This window comes from Aplysia californica, unplaced genomic scaffold, assembly GCF_000002075.1.
Source record: "Aplysia californica isolate F4 #8 unplaced genomic scaffold, AplCal3.0 scaffold00053, whole genome shotgun sequence".
In the NCBI taxonomy this organism is placed as follows: Eukaryota; Metazoa; Mollusca; class Gastropoda; order Aplysiida; family Aplysiidae; genus Aplysia; species Aplysia californica.
The window spans coordinates 336,134-353,319 of NW_004797323.1; the positions used below are offsets into that span (position 1 = coordinate 336,134).

The 17,186-nt window shown below is 40.5% G+C and overlaps 1 protein-coding gene across 1 annotated transcript in view; it reads left to right on the forward strand.

Annotated features, from left to right (window-relative positions):
• Nucleotides 1-3,647, forward strand: part of LOC101857775 (ankyrin repeat, PH and SEC7 domain containing protein secG) — a gene marked incomplete in the record, with an annotated part of 18,453 nt that extends 14,806 nt beyond the window's left edge. The window contains 1 exon segment of the mRNA XM_005092821.3: nucleotides 432-3,647. Coding sequence (XP_005092878.2) covers nucleotides 432-575 — 144 coding nt within the window.
• Nucleotides 3,648-17,186: the final 13,539 nt, after the last annotated feature.

Genomic DNA, 17,186 nt, shown 5'->3' on the forward strand with positions numbered 1-17,186 from the left:
TCTGTGTATAAACTTTATATTCACCCATTATTAATTTCCCCAACAGATTGTTTGCACTCATCTGTGTATAAACTTTATATTCACCCATTATTAATTTCCCCAACAGATTGTTTGCACTCATCTGTGTATAAACTTTATATTCACCCATTATTAATTTCCCCAACAGACTGTTCGCTCACACCTATATATATAAACAGTAATATATTCACCCATTCACACACCTATGTACAAACAATATATTTATCCCTTGTTCATTTCCCCAATAGACGTTCCATACACACCTATGTACAAACAATATATCCATACATCAGACAGTCCGTACACACCTATATACAAACAATATATTCACCCATTGTTCATTTCACAAACAGACGGTCCGTACACACCTATGTACAAACAATATATTCGTCCATTCTTCATTTCCCCAACAGACGGTCCGTACACACTTGAGTGAGATGAGGCAACACCGAGAGATCCTGAGCAGCATCGAACAACTGCCCATCCCCGTGCCCCTCAAGAACTTTCTCTTGCTTCTCGATATTGACGCAAACGACCACCGCGCTCTCGAGCCGTGAGACTCTTCAGTGAGACGACCAGGAGCTGGGTGGGACAAATGACCGTTTGTTGAATATTTGTGAGGCAGCGTGGTGGAATCAGGCGCTTGTCAAAATAATGAAATTGAAGAAACCGCCATTTTTTCGCCGGTTTTGCAGTTTTTATCAAATTGAAACATTTTTGGCTGGTCACCTTTTATGTCCATTTAAAATAACATTGTTTTTGGTGTGGATTTAACCGTAAAAGTGTTGATGAAAGGCACAAGTAATGTAAGTTTTCAGTTTCCAAGTGCTCTCAAGCTCTGGAATTCATCATACTTTGGCGGTCATTTTCTTGCTAATTTCCCCTCTGAAACCGGGCGACCCCAATCTCCTTCAAAAGTGAAGATCTTGACTTCTATTCGAGATAGATGGGTATTTAAAAAAAATTGAAAGCAAGAGAAAAGAACAAGCTTTAAGATGATGTCAACAACTCCACATGTCGAAAAATTGACGAGCACCTGATTCCACCGCGTTGTGACACATTCAAGGTCGGTGTCTGTCTCTGGACAGTGAGTCACAATGTCGAGGGAAAAGCACCAAGGGAGGGGACCTGCTTCGCATTTTCTTTCGAGTATTGAATTCATGACGTGTCATCGTTGTAGATTATTCTTTTCAATGCCATTGTTCTTCATTCCGAAACAGCTATGCCTGTCTGTCGCAAGAAAAATGAGTAACTGTTGACCTTCTTTACAGCAGGAAATGGGCAAGCATGTCTAACTCGCAGGTCAGGTTATAGGCGATTCCAAATATCTGGCAGGCCACAACAAGAGATATTTGGATGAAATGGGTTCAAACACCCAAGCTCTCTAAACTGAGACAAAAATTGACACTATAAGCTATAACAATGTCCTCAAGGGAATTTCATGAGATAAAGTATTCGATCTATTGTTTCCATTTTTGCCAGAAACTAATTCTAATTTCTAATTTTCAAGATGGGCAGTTCTGTTTTTATTAATCATCAACTCACCATGGGCCATTTTCATGATTAATTACTGGGTTGACTTATGGGCCAGGCTGAAACTGCTCACGGACCGGATCTGGACCACAGAGTTTGCCCATGCCTGCTTGATAGGTTGAGCAAACAACATGAGAGTTTCTCAGTTTTCTCGCTATGAAAGCGTAATATTTTTGTAGTGCAAGTTTCTGTTCAATGTGCCGTATGTCAAACTTGTGTGCATGCCTTTGTCTTACTAGATCAGAAAAGACACTTTGTGAGTCCTTTTTTTTTCTTTCTAGATTCTTCTTCAGCCTCGTTTAACACTTTGCGATCACTTGCCACAATAATGCGCCAGTGAAAATTTTCCCTTTACAAACCTGGCAGGACCGAGAAGTCCGTTGCTGTCACTCTCCTGGCCGGGTGACCAGATGGGGTATTTTGTACTGGGTGACGGGATGGGGTATTTTGTATTGCTGGCTGGGTGACTGCAAAGTGTTAACTAAGCTCACCTCTCTATTTGCTGACTGGCGTGTTTGGTGTTACAGTCGAGCTCTCTGTCGTTGCACACAGAAAATGTGGGTTCAGTTCCCGTATAACGAAGCTGTTTTACCGTGTAATTCTGTCAAGGTTGGCCCTGACAGGCAGGGTCTAAGTAGCCCACCCCTATTGTTGATGGGAGCAAAGAACGTTTACAATAAATCTATCAATATTTTTTTTTGTGTAGGTGTTTTTACGCTCCCATCGACACAATTTAGGTCAATTAGGGTGCAGGCTCCAGACCCTCCCTGTGGCAGGCCAACCCAGGCTGAGAAGGATACAACATCCTAGCAGAAAGAACATGATACTCGTTAATAATTCTCCCAACCCGCGAATCAAACTGGGTTCTCCTGTGTACAACAGCAAAGTGCCTAACCGCTGCACCACAGACGCCGGTGAACTGATCTGTATGCTGCCATGGATGTTTTGTGTCAAGTTTCCCTCATTGTGGCTGCAGCCATTCTAAAGTTCAAATTTTACCTGATCAAAATGATGTAGAGGGAGAATTAATTCACGCTTGTTTTTGAAAAGCATGGTGATTTTTCCCTCCGAATTTTTCTACTTTAAGAAACTTTTAAAAGTGAAAAACGCCTTTTGAGGGAGGAATTGTTTTTTTAAATGTTTTACAGTACAGCAAAGTAGCAGTGTTATATTTTTGTTTTGTTTTTCAGTGTGTAATATTGTTGAGTTTCTGGGCATTTCTGGTAATTCTCTCGTCAACATCTGAACATAGCACCGGCATGTTGATAGTCAGGCACTACTCTAGTGGCATGGATTCAATTTATGGATCCGTTGTTCGTTGTCTTAGGGTCACAATATTGAAGATGTAGCATTGAAATGTTTTTTTTTACCTATTATTATATTTATTTGTGTATTCAAGGGGCCTCTGGGATTGGGTAATCAAGTCTTTCGATGTACGCTATGGTAGCTTTGGTGGAGGTCAAGTGTCAGGAAATGAGGTCTATGCTTTTTTTTTCTTCCTTTTTTTTTTTTTTTCTAGCGACGTACTTGAAAATGTTCTCATGGTATGCTGCTCCTGAGATGCATGGTCTCTGCTCTCCCTTGTCTTTTTCAATGTGTGTCTATGGTCGCGTGTATGTTGCAGATGCTTGTGGGTTGGAGGACGCTACTGGCAGGTCTTTCTTCTTTAATATCCCCTATGTTGTTTCTGTCTGTCTGTCTATCTGTCTGTCTTACTTTTCCCCAGCATTAAATGACCATTATTTTTGTCACTGTGTTTCTCTTTACTCAAACAAACGAACAAACAAACAAACAAACAAGTGTTACGGATGGAACTTCTGTTTAGCTTGTGTGGAGGGTCAGACATGTTTGTTACCCTTTTTTACTCATTTACTACTGCAGTGAGTACATGGTCACTACTGTCTGACGGGGAGTGAGTACATGGTCACTACTGTCTGACGGGGAGTGAGTACATGGTCACTACTGTCTGACGGGGAGTGAGTACATGGTCACTATTGTCTGACGGGGAGTGAGTACATGGTCACTACTGTCTGACGGGGAGCACTCTTGTCAACTCAAGAGAGACTTCAGAGAGACGTCGTTTTGATTTTTATCGGGAAAGATTTTATTTCCTTTGAAAAGTATTTTTAACCCTTTAGTTGTCTTATGACGTAGCTAGTAGGTCACGAAAATGCGAAATTTTAAACTTTATTCAGTTCCATGGACGTCATGAGAGTTAGGAACATTTGACGATCCTGGTTGCCTATATGACGTTGCTTGTACGACACGCTAAATATATGGCTCTAATTCTTTTGTACGCAGATTTAATCACAACAATAGTAGTAGGTTGTAATATATAGCATGTGTATACCACAAATTCCATCTCAACAGCAAGCTCTATGCGCTTTACAATCTTTATTATTACCCCAGCAGACCTGATAACATTCTGAAACAATCTAAACCTCCTGGGAAGCGTACGGCTATTCAAGCTTTTGGTTACCCGGGGAATATCTGTCCACTGTGTGGCAGTAACTCTTTGAAGACGTGGCGGACGTATACCGTCGCCTCAAAACTATTTTGTCCAAAGTGTATTTAAGGGGAGGAGCTACACTTGAGGACCATTTTCTATGTTTGTTGCCCAAGATCAAATCTAAGTACACATATAAGTTAGGCATAGTAAAATCTCTTGATACGCCATTTTATTTACAATGAATTTCAAATCACTAAGGCTTTCTTATTTCCTAAACAAATTTGACCAAATTTGATGAGAGTATACTTGAACCAGACCCTATCAGAGTAACAGCAAGTTTATTTCAATAAGTGCAAAAGAAAAAAAAAAAAGAATTTTCCCAATTTTCCCAAAATATAAAAAACTTTTAAAAAATGTATGTTTCGTAATCGCTTGCCAGTGGAAAAGTGTTATTGTTTTCGCAAATATTTCTCTGTTACACTGATGGCAGCCTTGTCATCTACGTTTCCTGAAAGTTTCATGTCAAAAGGACGAAAACTAAGGAAGGAGTAGGGAAAAAACGGCAAAATATTTCGTTTTGCGAAAACTTACAATTATTGTGAAAAATCACTATATTAACCCATCATCATGTTTTCAAAGGCAATTTATGAGGAGTATAAAGATTTCTCAATTGTATCCACGCTATTTTTCGACAAAAAACTGGTTGATCTTCAAAAATCAGCCGACAGAAAATGTGCATAGCCTGACCCAAAATCTGCAAAATCCAGGGTCGCTCCTCCCCTGAAGTAAAGAGGCACTTTGGTGGACAAAATAGTTCTGAGGCGACGATATGTGAGGTAGCGTGGTGGAATCAGGCTCTCGTCAAAATAATCAAAGTGAAGAAACTTGTATTTTTCCGCAGGTTTGGGATTTTTTATCGAATTTTTGTTTTTTTAGCTCACCACCTTTCATGTCCGTTAAAGAACTCATTTCTGTGTGGATTTTTCTGAATTGCGTTGATTAAAGGCACAAAAAATTTTAATTTTCTGTTACCACGGACTCTTAAGCTAAGTAAATAACTAATCTTTGGCGGCAATTTTCTCACTGATTTTACTTCTGAAAACAGGAGACCCCCACCTCCTTCTTTTGCAAATATCTCGACTTGTACTTGTATTCAAGATAAATGGATATTTTTTACATCCAAATAAAGACAGGTGAACGAGCTTTAAGATCATACCAATAACTCTACATGCCCCAAAATTGACGAGAGCCTGCTTCCACCACACTGCTTCACAATGTCCCACAGCAGACTAAAGACCGCGTCGTGGCACGTCCCCAACTATACTACACAAATCAGAAACTCGAGTTTGCCTCGCCTATTTCATGGTATGCATGTTACTCCTTGCCATTTGTAAGTTTCAGCTACAGAGAACAACTGAGCAATCTGCAGGAATCCAGAAGTTCTACTTCTAAACAGTTCGTCTTCAACTTCAAACGTTGTCGAATAACCAGAATCTTTGTCTTCAAAGAGTTAAGTTTTCGAATTAAGTTTCCCTTACTCTTATGTGAGTTGGAAAGCTTGAAGCCAAGTAAGATTCCTCCAGTGGTCTTTTAACATCCTTTCAGATTATCTCCCCTCATCCTTGTGTCCTTTCTGAGAAGACTGAGTGCTCTGCATTTGGGGAAAAACTTTCATCATGTCTAGCCAATGATTTAAAACTTCCACAGCATAACCATTTGCTGGGATATACACTGAGTTCTGAACAAATTTTGAGATTTATGTTATGAAAAAAAGAAAGGATGACGGATGACTATCGCCCTTATGGCATAGTTTAGTTGCCTCTTCTTTAGCCTCTTACTTAAAATAAAACTATGCTTCCCTGAGATGTGCATGGCTGGTTTCTGCGCTGTTTGTGAAAGCACATGATGTGCTGGGCCAGGGATCATAATTTCCCCAGATAATTTAAGGTGCTGTATGTATTGATATGACCAGTCGTGAAGCGAAATTTTCCCATTTTTAATTTTTTGGCCATTGTGTCATGTATTATGTCTCCCTGCTTCAGAAAGAGAATTTGAGGAGTTGGGTCATTGTGCAGGTAGATGTGACCTTCTGAATTACTGTCAATTTTATTGTGAGAAGATTGTAGAATGCCATGTGTCATTTCTTGTCTGTTCATTAAATGTCTTTCTTGAGCAAATAACAACAAACGAATGTCAAATGTCATTTTTGATCAGGACAACAAACAGATTATGAAGACTTGTGCATGCTCCAAAATGCTCTTTGCTCAAATTGAATTTCACATTTTCCCTTCTAATTCTAGACTAGATGCGGGTGGTTTGAGGGTGCCACTGGCGGGTCCTACTTCTTTATGATGATCCGTCTTTTAATTTCGTTTGTCTTGTCTCGTTACTGCATGATCTTTATACTTAATGTTATTGCGTGAATGAGCCTGTCGTCAACGAAACGAACAAACGAAATCTCTGTCTGTATGTCGTCACGTCGACCTAAAGTTTTTCTGGTCACACAAACCTGGCAATTTTTATTTTCCATGTTCTATTGCTTTTCTACTTTCATGTACAGATGTATGCTTATTGTTTACCATTTTTTGTGTACTGCATTCCTATAGTATTGTATTGATAATTTTCCAAGGGATTTCATTTGACAGCGCAGCATTATTGGAGAAACTACGTGTAATTGCATGTGAAACGGAAACCATTAAAAAGATGCTTGTGGATATGTTTTCTTTCTCTGTTTTCATTTAGTCTCGTGTATTAATATTCAAATTATAGACTTCTTGAGTGTATTTTACAGGAGAAGAAAAAGAAAAAGAAAAAAAGAACAAACAATTAAAAAAAAAAGTCTCTTCATGCAGCAACCTCGCGGCCAACATCATCATCATCATCATCATCATCATCATCATCATCATCATCATCATCATCATCATCATCATCAACAATAACAACAACAACAACAAACACAACAACAACAACAACAACAACAACAACAACAACAACAACAACAAAACAACAAAACAACAACAAACACAACAACAACAACAACAACAACAACAACATTACAACAGCAACAGTAGCAGCAGCAGCAATGTCAATGAAGAGAACTTTGATAAAATAAACAAAGACTTAACCCCCTCACTGCTGAAAAATGTCCATTACCATCTGTACCTACAAGATTAAATAATTCAAGGAATATTTAAACACAGAGAATTGTTTCAGAATAAGCAAAATCACAAGCTGTAACTAAAACAACTCAAACTTTTGTCAACCAGATGAAACAATATGAGTGGAGAATTTAAGCCAAAACGTACGTCTACCCAGCAGTGAACAGGTTAACCCTAACTCTGGCAAGGGCCGATTAGATCGGCCCATTTCCTGCCATGAAACTGGCAGGGCCGATCTCATAGGACCATATAGTAAACTGCTGCTTCTGCCTTCCAACTAAATATTTGGGGCTTCCTAAAGTGATTTCTGATTGGCTAAAAGGCTAACCTCCAACCAATCAGAATATTTCTACCATTCTGGCTTAGGAGAAGAGTATTTTGCTTTCAAAACAGAGGGATGTTTTGAAAGCTTGTTGATCAGGTCACAAGCCACTAATGCCAGTGTAGATCTATCACTTGTGTGGGTCTAAAATGGCCAAAAATCGATCTTTTTTGGATACATTTGAAAGTGAATTGACCAGGGAAAGTAATTCAGACACTGTTAGTGGTGGATTTATTGGTGTTCAGTCAAGATTGGGATTAGATCTGACAGACAATGGGGATACATGAACCAGTTCTCATCCTGCCCCAACTTCTCTTTCAAATGGAACACTAGATATCTAGATTCTACTACTTTGGGAGTCTAATAGAGGCAGAAAAAGGAGAGCTATAGAGTAAAGTAGGTTCCTTTTGCTATACTAATTATTACAGACTACCAGCAGATTGCTGAAAACCACATGGTTGTACTTATAGTGTTTTTATGTTGAGTATGGTATGAAATTAGCGAGTATCAGCTGCGCTCGAAACAGACCACATGACAAATTGAAACAGTCATAACTCATTACCTGTTCTTCTCAAACCTATAAAACTATACATTTTCTGAAAGGTAATTGAAAAACCTATATTTCTGCTATCTCACATTTTTTATAACAAGAAATACATTAGATTGATGAATATGCTAATGAGCATGTAAATTTTTTATGTCAGCCATCTTGGATTTCAAAGTTACATAACCCCTTGAAAATTAAATAAAATCATATGTTCAATGGCAAAATATAAAAGTTCATTCAATTATCTTTCAGAAAATATTTACTTTTGTAGGGTTTTTATTTGATGCAAGTCCATAAATTTGATTTGTAAAGCATGTGCACGTTTTGGCTGACTGGCCCTGCCATTCCTGTTGAAACCACTTGCCAGAGTTAGGGTTAATATTAATGTGGGGGCTGGCTTTAACATGACATGTTTAGCAATTAGGTCAACCAAGGGGCACAACTCATTTATAAAAGAAAGCATTTTAATGTATTCGACACATACTACATTGTAGAGCCTACTATCTATCATAGGTAGGCTTTCCCCCCCCCCCCCCTTCTCCTGGTATCCATAGGATATATATATATGTGAGATGTGCTGACAAAATGAGTTACTTCTCACGACCCAAGAATGGAGATGTCGGTCAGATTTATAGATGTTCAATTGATGCCATTTTGTTCAAGTTTACTGTGTCTTTTACTATTCCAAGCTCACAATTGGCTGTGTTTCGTCCAACTATTTCAAATGTTTTCTTATGACACTTTTAACTATGTTTTTAATGTTAACAAGATTATACAGGACTGGATTGACAGCTGAATTAATGGGCACAAGGAGAACCGTTGACCAGGCGTAGATTTGGTAGCCCAGCGGATGTCCTGCCATGGAGATCAGACCCATAATTCCAACAGGAAACCAGCAGGCAAAGTCTGTGGCAGCCACGAGGAAAAGTCTCCGGGATATCTCCACGTCCTGAGCTCGTCTCTCAGCTCGTCTCTGGGCTTGTCTCATGGCTGAGCTGCTCGTTTGGTTGTCCACGCTCTTGCTCACCTCGACTAACGCCCTGTAGGTGACCAGCTGGCCGACGGCGACGAGCAGGAAGAGGAACAGGTTGAGAAAGACAAAGACAGCCAGAGAGAACTGGAAGCCTGGGATAGATCTGTCGCCAAGAGGCAAACTGAGACAGACGCCGTCGAAATTGTACGCCTTCCAGTGTTGGAATGGTGGCAACAAGGGCAACATGGCGATAGACAGGCCGAGCAGCCAGGCCACGCCACAGATCACATGGACATATCTGTCAGATATTCGGTATTTGCAAAATGGGAATTTCATCACCAGGAATCTGTCCAAAGTGATGAGTGAAACAAAGAACATGGACATTACACTGGACAAAGTGGACAAAAAACCTGCCAGTTTACAAACGGGGCCGTGTTTCCAACCATCTTCGTGCATAAAGTAGACATTTCTGTAGTAAACGTCAGCTGAGGCAATAATCAAAAGGTAAAGACCCATGAGAAGATCGGCGATGTTCAAATTGGCTACAAAGTGGCCGCACTCCATTCTCAGTGAGGACCTATCGTGGAGAAGGCGGCTGGTAAAGACACCAAGGTTCCCCAGGAAGGCTGTGGCGCCGATGACCCATACCAAGACGCGCATGTACAAACCGCCTATCAAGTCAGAGCAGGTTGAGAAAGGATCCACGGGCGCCTGGCAACTTTTTAGTGGTCGCTGGAGTTGTGGACAGCACAGTTTGTATGTGTCTGCTAGGAGGGTCGTGATAGTGACTCCAGAAAAACTTCCCAAAGAGTAAACAACAAGTGGGATTGATCGAAGATCTAGAGTGCCAATAGACGTACCCTTTGGACACAACCCTGGTCGAAGATTAGACACATTAGAACCTCTAAGGTTCAGATGAATCAAACGAAGAACAGGCAATATCTCCAGAGTATGGACTTTTGTGAATGACAAATCTATTTCCTTCAAGTGTATTAAATTAGGAGGGATCCTGGTTACTGAGATATATGGATTGCGAGATACGTTTAAGTATTGAATTTCTGAAAGGAGAGACATAATAACGTTCAAATGTGCATTGTTAAGTGCGTTGCCGCTTATGTCTAATGTCAATACATTTGTCAAAGTCCCCAATGAGCATATCTTGAAATCTGGATCCATTATACTGCAAGAAGACATGTTCAAATATACCAGAAGCTGGGACACCCTGCACCCAAGACTGCTGACCCCTGCCGACAAATCAATACCACTGACATCCAGATATCTAGTCCTTCTGTCGACGAAACTCAGATCTGTCAACGGCTCGCTCATGTTGTAGTCTGACCTCACCACTGTACCAGCCACACACAGAAATCCCTGGCGACAGCTGACGTCACAATTACGTTCATCCTCTCCAAGACGACAGTCCTTCTTATTGTCACAGACTCGGTCAGGGTGCAAGAAAACGTTTGAATAAGGGCACTTGAATAAGTGTCTGTGATGGACGTCCATTTTGGTTTCGTCTTCTCCCAATGGGCAATTCGGCTCACTGTCAAACACATAATGCACAGGTATGCAGTAAGAATTGGGGCATTTCACGTAACCCTCAGGACAGGTAAAATTTTCACAGCCCTGAAGATGTTGGAAATTCTGGCAGCCTAGAACCCCACCTGTCGGATCTTTGACATACACACACCTGGGTCCCCAGTTGGTGAAACCCGACGTGTCATTTTCTCCATAGCACGTGCTGGACTCTAGAGCTCCCACGGTTTCGTCAAGAGGACCTTCTGGTCCTGTGCACTGAATAACCCCGTCTCCCAGCATGGCTCTGGTCACGCAGTCCGTCCTGTTACACGTGAACACACAGTCCGTGACGCCGTGGCTGGCCGCAATAGCAAGTTCCACATACGTATCTTTGCGACATGTTGAGCAATCCTGCCGACCGTCTAGAAACCAGTGTTTGGGAAAACTCTCGCCGCCCGGGCAGACCAAGTCGGTGCACGTGCCTAATCTCTGCTCTTCCCCTCCCCGGGGGTAGTCGTCCAGGAACAGACCACACGAAGTTCCCTCATTACGAGGATAGGCAGGAGGCAAATGTAGCTCCCAATGTTTGCAGAATTGCTCATCGTCATAGTTCACGCAGTCTGGTAGCCCGTCGCATACTTTGGAATATGGGATAAAATGTCCTGAGTGTGAGCACTGAAAACGTTTAACATCACTTGATGATATCTTCATCTTCTCATATTGTCCATCTAAACGGAGAAAAAACCAAATGTCCTGTCCTTTTGATCCCATATCTGATAAACTATCACTGACAGAAATAAGGACATCCCTCTCAAGATCATGGCCACCTGAAATGTTAAATGCTACCTCTCCTCTCCTCAACGCCCTTTCTCTCTTCTTTTCGCTAACTACACACGCCACGTCCACGTTTTGCTGTTCCAGTACATACTTTGCTGTAGCCTCGCAGACGGCAATACTGGAAACCTCAGCCCCGCAGCCGATACTCTTCCAGTGAAAAGTAGGCCTAGGACTGGCTGGGCTGTACATCACACATGACCCGTTTCCCCCTCCTCGTAAATCTTCTTCCCCCCAGAGAGAGTATACCAAAGGTAACCCATTAAGCCATCTGTATTCTGTACGGTAGTGATATATTTCGTTACTTAGACTTAGACCAATAAAAAACCTTTTGCTTTCGTAACAGGCCTTCCCTTTATTTCCTAGTGGGCAGATGATATGTTCAGACAGCTTGTTGTCCAAAAATCTTTTCTCCTCCGTCGCTTCGATGCTTACCAATGATGACCCTTGCTCTATGCACATCTTGTTAGCACCAATCCAGTGGCCATTCTTTTCCGGTAGAATCTTGTAGCAAGAGAATGCCAAGAGTGGTCGACCTTGCTTGATGGACGCATCCCAGAACCAACCAGGGTAACACTTGTGGCATACAACCATCGGAATCCCTTGATCAATGGACAGATCTTCTAGCAGACTGACAGCAACCGTTCCTCTAACTCGAGACAAAAGTTTGTGTACACTTTGCGACAGATAACGGTTGTGCGTTTCCATCAGGATAACCGTCAGTATTCTGATGCTGCTTGTTGCTTCCAAATCTTCGACAACGCTGGAGGAGCTCTCTTGATAAAGCTGCCCATAAGAATTCAACAGCACGACAACAACTACGATGTTTCTAGTTAGAGAAGTTGACTTAGACAGGTGGTTCAGACTCTCGTCGTGCACCTCGCCAATACTGCTGGTCTGGCAGTTCAGGCTATCTGGGTCACTGTCATTGTCAAGCTCAAAAGCGCGCCGAAGAGCTGTTAAGTTCGAAAAATCTCCAAAATTAATTTTGACTTTGAGACTTGCAGTGCCCTTTGTACCGCTGCAAGATAAAACTAAGGATACATTTACCCGCGTGAAGTCATCGATTCGGCCGGAATTGAAGATTTCAAGAAACTTGCTAAAAAATTCCATCTGTTTCCTTAAGCTGTCTTTTAATTTCCCCGAGCCGTCTGCAACCAGCAGGAGGTCCAGCGAAGTGGAAGAACAATCATCAACGAAAGGAAGGTCCGAATGTCTTAAATGGGAGCCCGGCAGTGAAGAGTCATAATAAAACATGGGATCCCATCGAGGTCTGTACCGGTTAATGTAACGTGCCTGAAATCGGTGGATCCGTTCTCCATACAACCAAGCATTGTATCCTGAAGCAAATGAAAACAATGTAACCTTTTAGTTTTAGAATTAGAGAGAGTTCTAGGGTACTTGCACCACAATAAGGTCATATAAGTGCCGAAGATTAGAAGTATTACAAGAGAGTAACAAACATAAAAAAGAATGGGGAGAGAGGAGGACGATAATTTTTTTATATAGGAAAGAAGAAGCAAACCACACCAGAGCACCCGCCAACCACCAACAATGTAATCTTTTAAAGGAATAGAAAGATCTATTGGAAATGAAGACCACAATGGAAACATTGACAAAGTTACAAACTGTAAATTCTAGAATTGTTGTCGCACACGCATTTACTACATCCATGGTTTACTATTTTTAAAAAAATGTCCCAATGAACAATGAGCTCAGTAGTGAGTTTGGGAACTTTTTAAAATAAGGGTTCAAATAAGGACTCAGAATAGAAAAAAGAACGGACTAGAGTGCTTTGAACTTTAAAATGTGATTTTCTCTTTACCTGAAAATGTGACTTCAATTGTTTTTCCATTGTGGCCATCAAAAGTGCACAATTGTATCGGAGACGGCCACTGTCGAGGAGGAACGAGGCTGTCTTAGATAGGTAGCTGTCTTATAAGTTATACAGTGTCATATATATATATATATATATATATATATATATATATATATATATATATATATATATATATATATATATGTATATATATATATTTTTATATATATATATATATATATATATATATATATATATATATATATATATATATATATCTTCTTACTTTTACTTCACCTTGTACAATTGACAGTGCTAACCAAAAGGGCACAACGTGGGAAGTCCTCTGCTGGGTGAGGAGCAACATCTTTGCAGACACCTGGAGAAGGTTACAACATTATTATTGTTGTTATTATTATTATTATTATTATTATTATTATTATTATTTGTATTATTATTATTAGTATGATGATGATGATGATGATGATGATGATGATGATGATGATGATGATGATGATGATGATGAAGATTATTATTAATATTTTTTATTATGATTATGATGATGATGATGATGATGATGATTACTACTACTACTACTACTACTACTACTACTACTACTACTACTACTACTACTACTACTACTATTATTATTATTATTATCATTATTATTATTATTATTATTATTCAGTAGTAGTAGTAGTAGTAGTAGTAGTAGTAGTAGTAGTAGTAGTAGTAGTAGTAGTAGTAGTAGTAGTAGTAGTAGTAGTAGTAGTAGTAGTAGTAGTAGTAGTAGTAGCCTAAACCAAATGTGGCCGTAGGAAGCGGATGGCCTATCGCTCGAGATCAGCTCTTTCGATCTACATTTTCTTTTTGCAATCATTGAAACGCGAAATGGTATCGTAGTTTGAACACACCTGTCAATATTAGAAGGTTATTTTTAAGAGGCGGGGACTACAAGTTAAATGTCCATCTCGGAAAGGACTTAGACAAAGGACACCCACGTACAGCAATGTGCCTTTCCCAAGGTCACAGCGACGGACCGAGCTGAGGCTCAACCCACTGTCTCACGATGGCAGGTCCCGGTAGCCTAACCACTAGACCACCGGCGCCATGACTATAATATAATCTTTACTTTCAGTTTTGGTTTACAGACAGAAAGAAGGTGAGATTGTTTCTTACTGCGGAATGGCCCGGGAAGGTGTGTGTGTGGGGGGGAGGGGGGGATTATTTTATAGCTTACTTTTACAAGCCTGTTTAAAAACAAAACAAAAACAAACATTTATCGTCCTTCTTTCTTTTTAAAACATTTTTTATAATATAATATAAGTGTTTTACAACCCCATTGACACAATTTGGATCATTTAGGAGGTGGGCTTTTGATCTTGCCTGTTAGGGCCAACCAAGGCTGAGAGGGATGCAACATTTCAGCAGAAAGCCCGAGATACTCGATAAATATCTTCTCCCTACTCGGGAATCGAACTCGGGTCTCCTGCATGAGGCAACGAAGTGCCTAACCACTACACCACAGACGACGTTTCTCTTTCTTCAATTTAAGATTCCTTCTACAATTTGTCTGTTAAAAAAAATAACTCTTCTTTCGTTTCGTTCTCAAAGTTTTAGAAGACTCCTCCGAAAGCCACTGACCAAGTTATGTAGCCCTATCTGTACGCCCTGGGGTCATTTTGTACACCGGGGTTGTATTCTTCACATTTTAGAACATTCTAGTACGAAGATCTCTTTGAAACTTTCAGTATTTCTCAAAAAAATCATTTTGACCGACTGCTACGCAAAGCGTACGTAACCCTATCCGTACGTCGTGTTTTATTATCGTATCCATACGACGTGGGGAACTCAGTGCCACCACTTAACCCTATCCGTACGTCGTGTTTTACTATCGTATCCATACGACGTGGGGAACTCTGTGCCACCACTTAACCCTATCCGTGCGTCGTGTTTTACTATCGTATCCATACGACGTGGGGAACTGAGCCACCACTTTCCAAAGAGGAAATTTACTCGTTAATTCGATCCGTACGCTTTACATAGCAGTCTGTCAAAATGACTTTTTGAGAAATACTGAAAGTTTCAAAGAGATCTCGGTTCTAGAAGTATTCTAAAATACGAAGAATACAACCCCGGGGGTACAAAATGACCTCAGGGCGTACGAATAGAGTTAAGCTTGGATCTAGATTGTATAGCTAAAGCCCAGACGTAGAACTAGAACGTGACTCTAGAACTATAAGTGAGGCGGCGTGGTGGAATCAGGCTCTCGTCAATTTTTGGGCACGTAGAGTTATTGGTATCATCTTAAAGCTTGTTCACTTGTCTTTATTTGAATGGAAAAAAAATCCAATTATCTTGAATACAAGTCGAGATATTTGCGAAAGAAAGAGGTGGGGGTCACATGCTTTCAGGGGTAAAATTAGTCAGAAAATGGCCGCCAAAGATAATTATTTCCTTAGCTTAAGAGTACGTGGTAACTGAAAATTTACTTTTTTGTGCCTAAAATCAACGCTTTTCAGAAAACCCCACACAGAAATGAGTTCTTTAATGGGCATGAAAGGTGTTGAGCCAAAAAACAAAAATTTGATACAAATTCACAAACCTGCAGAAAAAAAGCAAGTTTCTTCACTTTGATTATTTTGACGAGAGCCTGATTCCACCACGCTGCCTCACGCATTATGCTTATTCTAACTTACTGTTTGGCCGTGTTTGTGTGTGTGAGCAACAGTTATGTGTCGTTGTTGTACGAGTGCCATTGTCCAAGAATGTAACGAATGCTTTTCTGTTTTAAGACTCAACCTTTCGCTATCCAAGAATCACACAAGACTTGTGACAAGTGACAAGTTCTATCTGCTCAGTACCTATTTTTGAGAAATGTGACGTCAAACATTGTGAGTTTCAAAACATGTCAAGCTTTTTCGAATGCAAATTTTTTGAATATCTTGGCGATGACTCCGAATAACCTTACGATTTTGATAGAGTAGATAAAACACATTAAAATTTTGGTTTCTGACCTCTGGGTTTTAGTAACTCAAAACGGCCAAAATGTATATTGATGTTCTCGTGTGTCCTCTCAAAATTCAGCTCGTGGATCAGTGAAATTAATTTTATCTTGACTTGCCTTATCTTATCTTAACAAAAATGGTTAGAATATTTGTCACTTTGTCTTGGTAGTTAGAATATTCGGGAAGGCTCTCGTGGTCTAGAGGTATGGTGTTCGCCTCTCATTCAATAGGTCTCGGGATCGAAACGTGACAGCAATAGAAACTTTTCTTCCCTAAAATTTTCTCTTTTCACTTCCTTTCCTGCTCTCCAACCATGCTCTGTCGTCTGCTTTCGTCTCCACTTTCTGCCCCCTCCTCTGGGCACTTGACTCTCTCTGCAGCCTTTTTACTGCTACTCCTTTGTTCCTTCTTACTGCTGTCTTTCAGCCACACCCTTTGTCTTAGGGCACGTAAGATCTAACACCTAGCCTTCTCGGATAAAGGCGAAAAAATCCCGTAGGTCCCGTGTGCAAGTTGCACAAGTTAAAGATATCTTGGTGGTTCTAAAATTGATAAAAGAGTAGGCTTCGGTCGCCACCCTGGCAATATTCAAAATAAATTCCTCCCAAACAGAGAGTGCTTATTAATGTGTCCGGCGCGCTCATAATACTCATATGACCGTATGCAGTTGCGAGCGCCGTAAAATACTTACCAAAACAAAACAAAAATAAACCCCAAACAGACAAAAGAAGAATCTTTGGCACTTTGTCTCGGTCCTTGCTGAACCATCTGCGTCCTGACACAAGAATTATCACAACTGGCAGACCACAAGCAAAGACTGTATACGTGGAGTAGTAGAGGATCATTGCTCCAAGCACTCCCTCTCGCCCACACGAAAGCCCCGGCAAATCAAACACGAATATTTTTTTCTCTTGTAATAAATAATTATTAATTAAACTGATAACGATGCGTCTCCCCTCCTTTCTCCCCCCCCCCTCTCTCTCTTTCTCTCTCTCCTGGTAATTGTT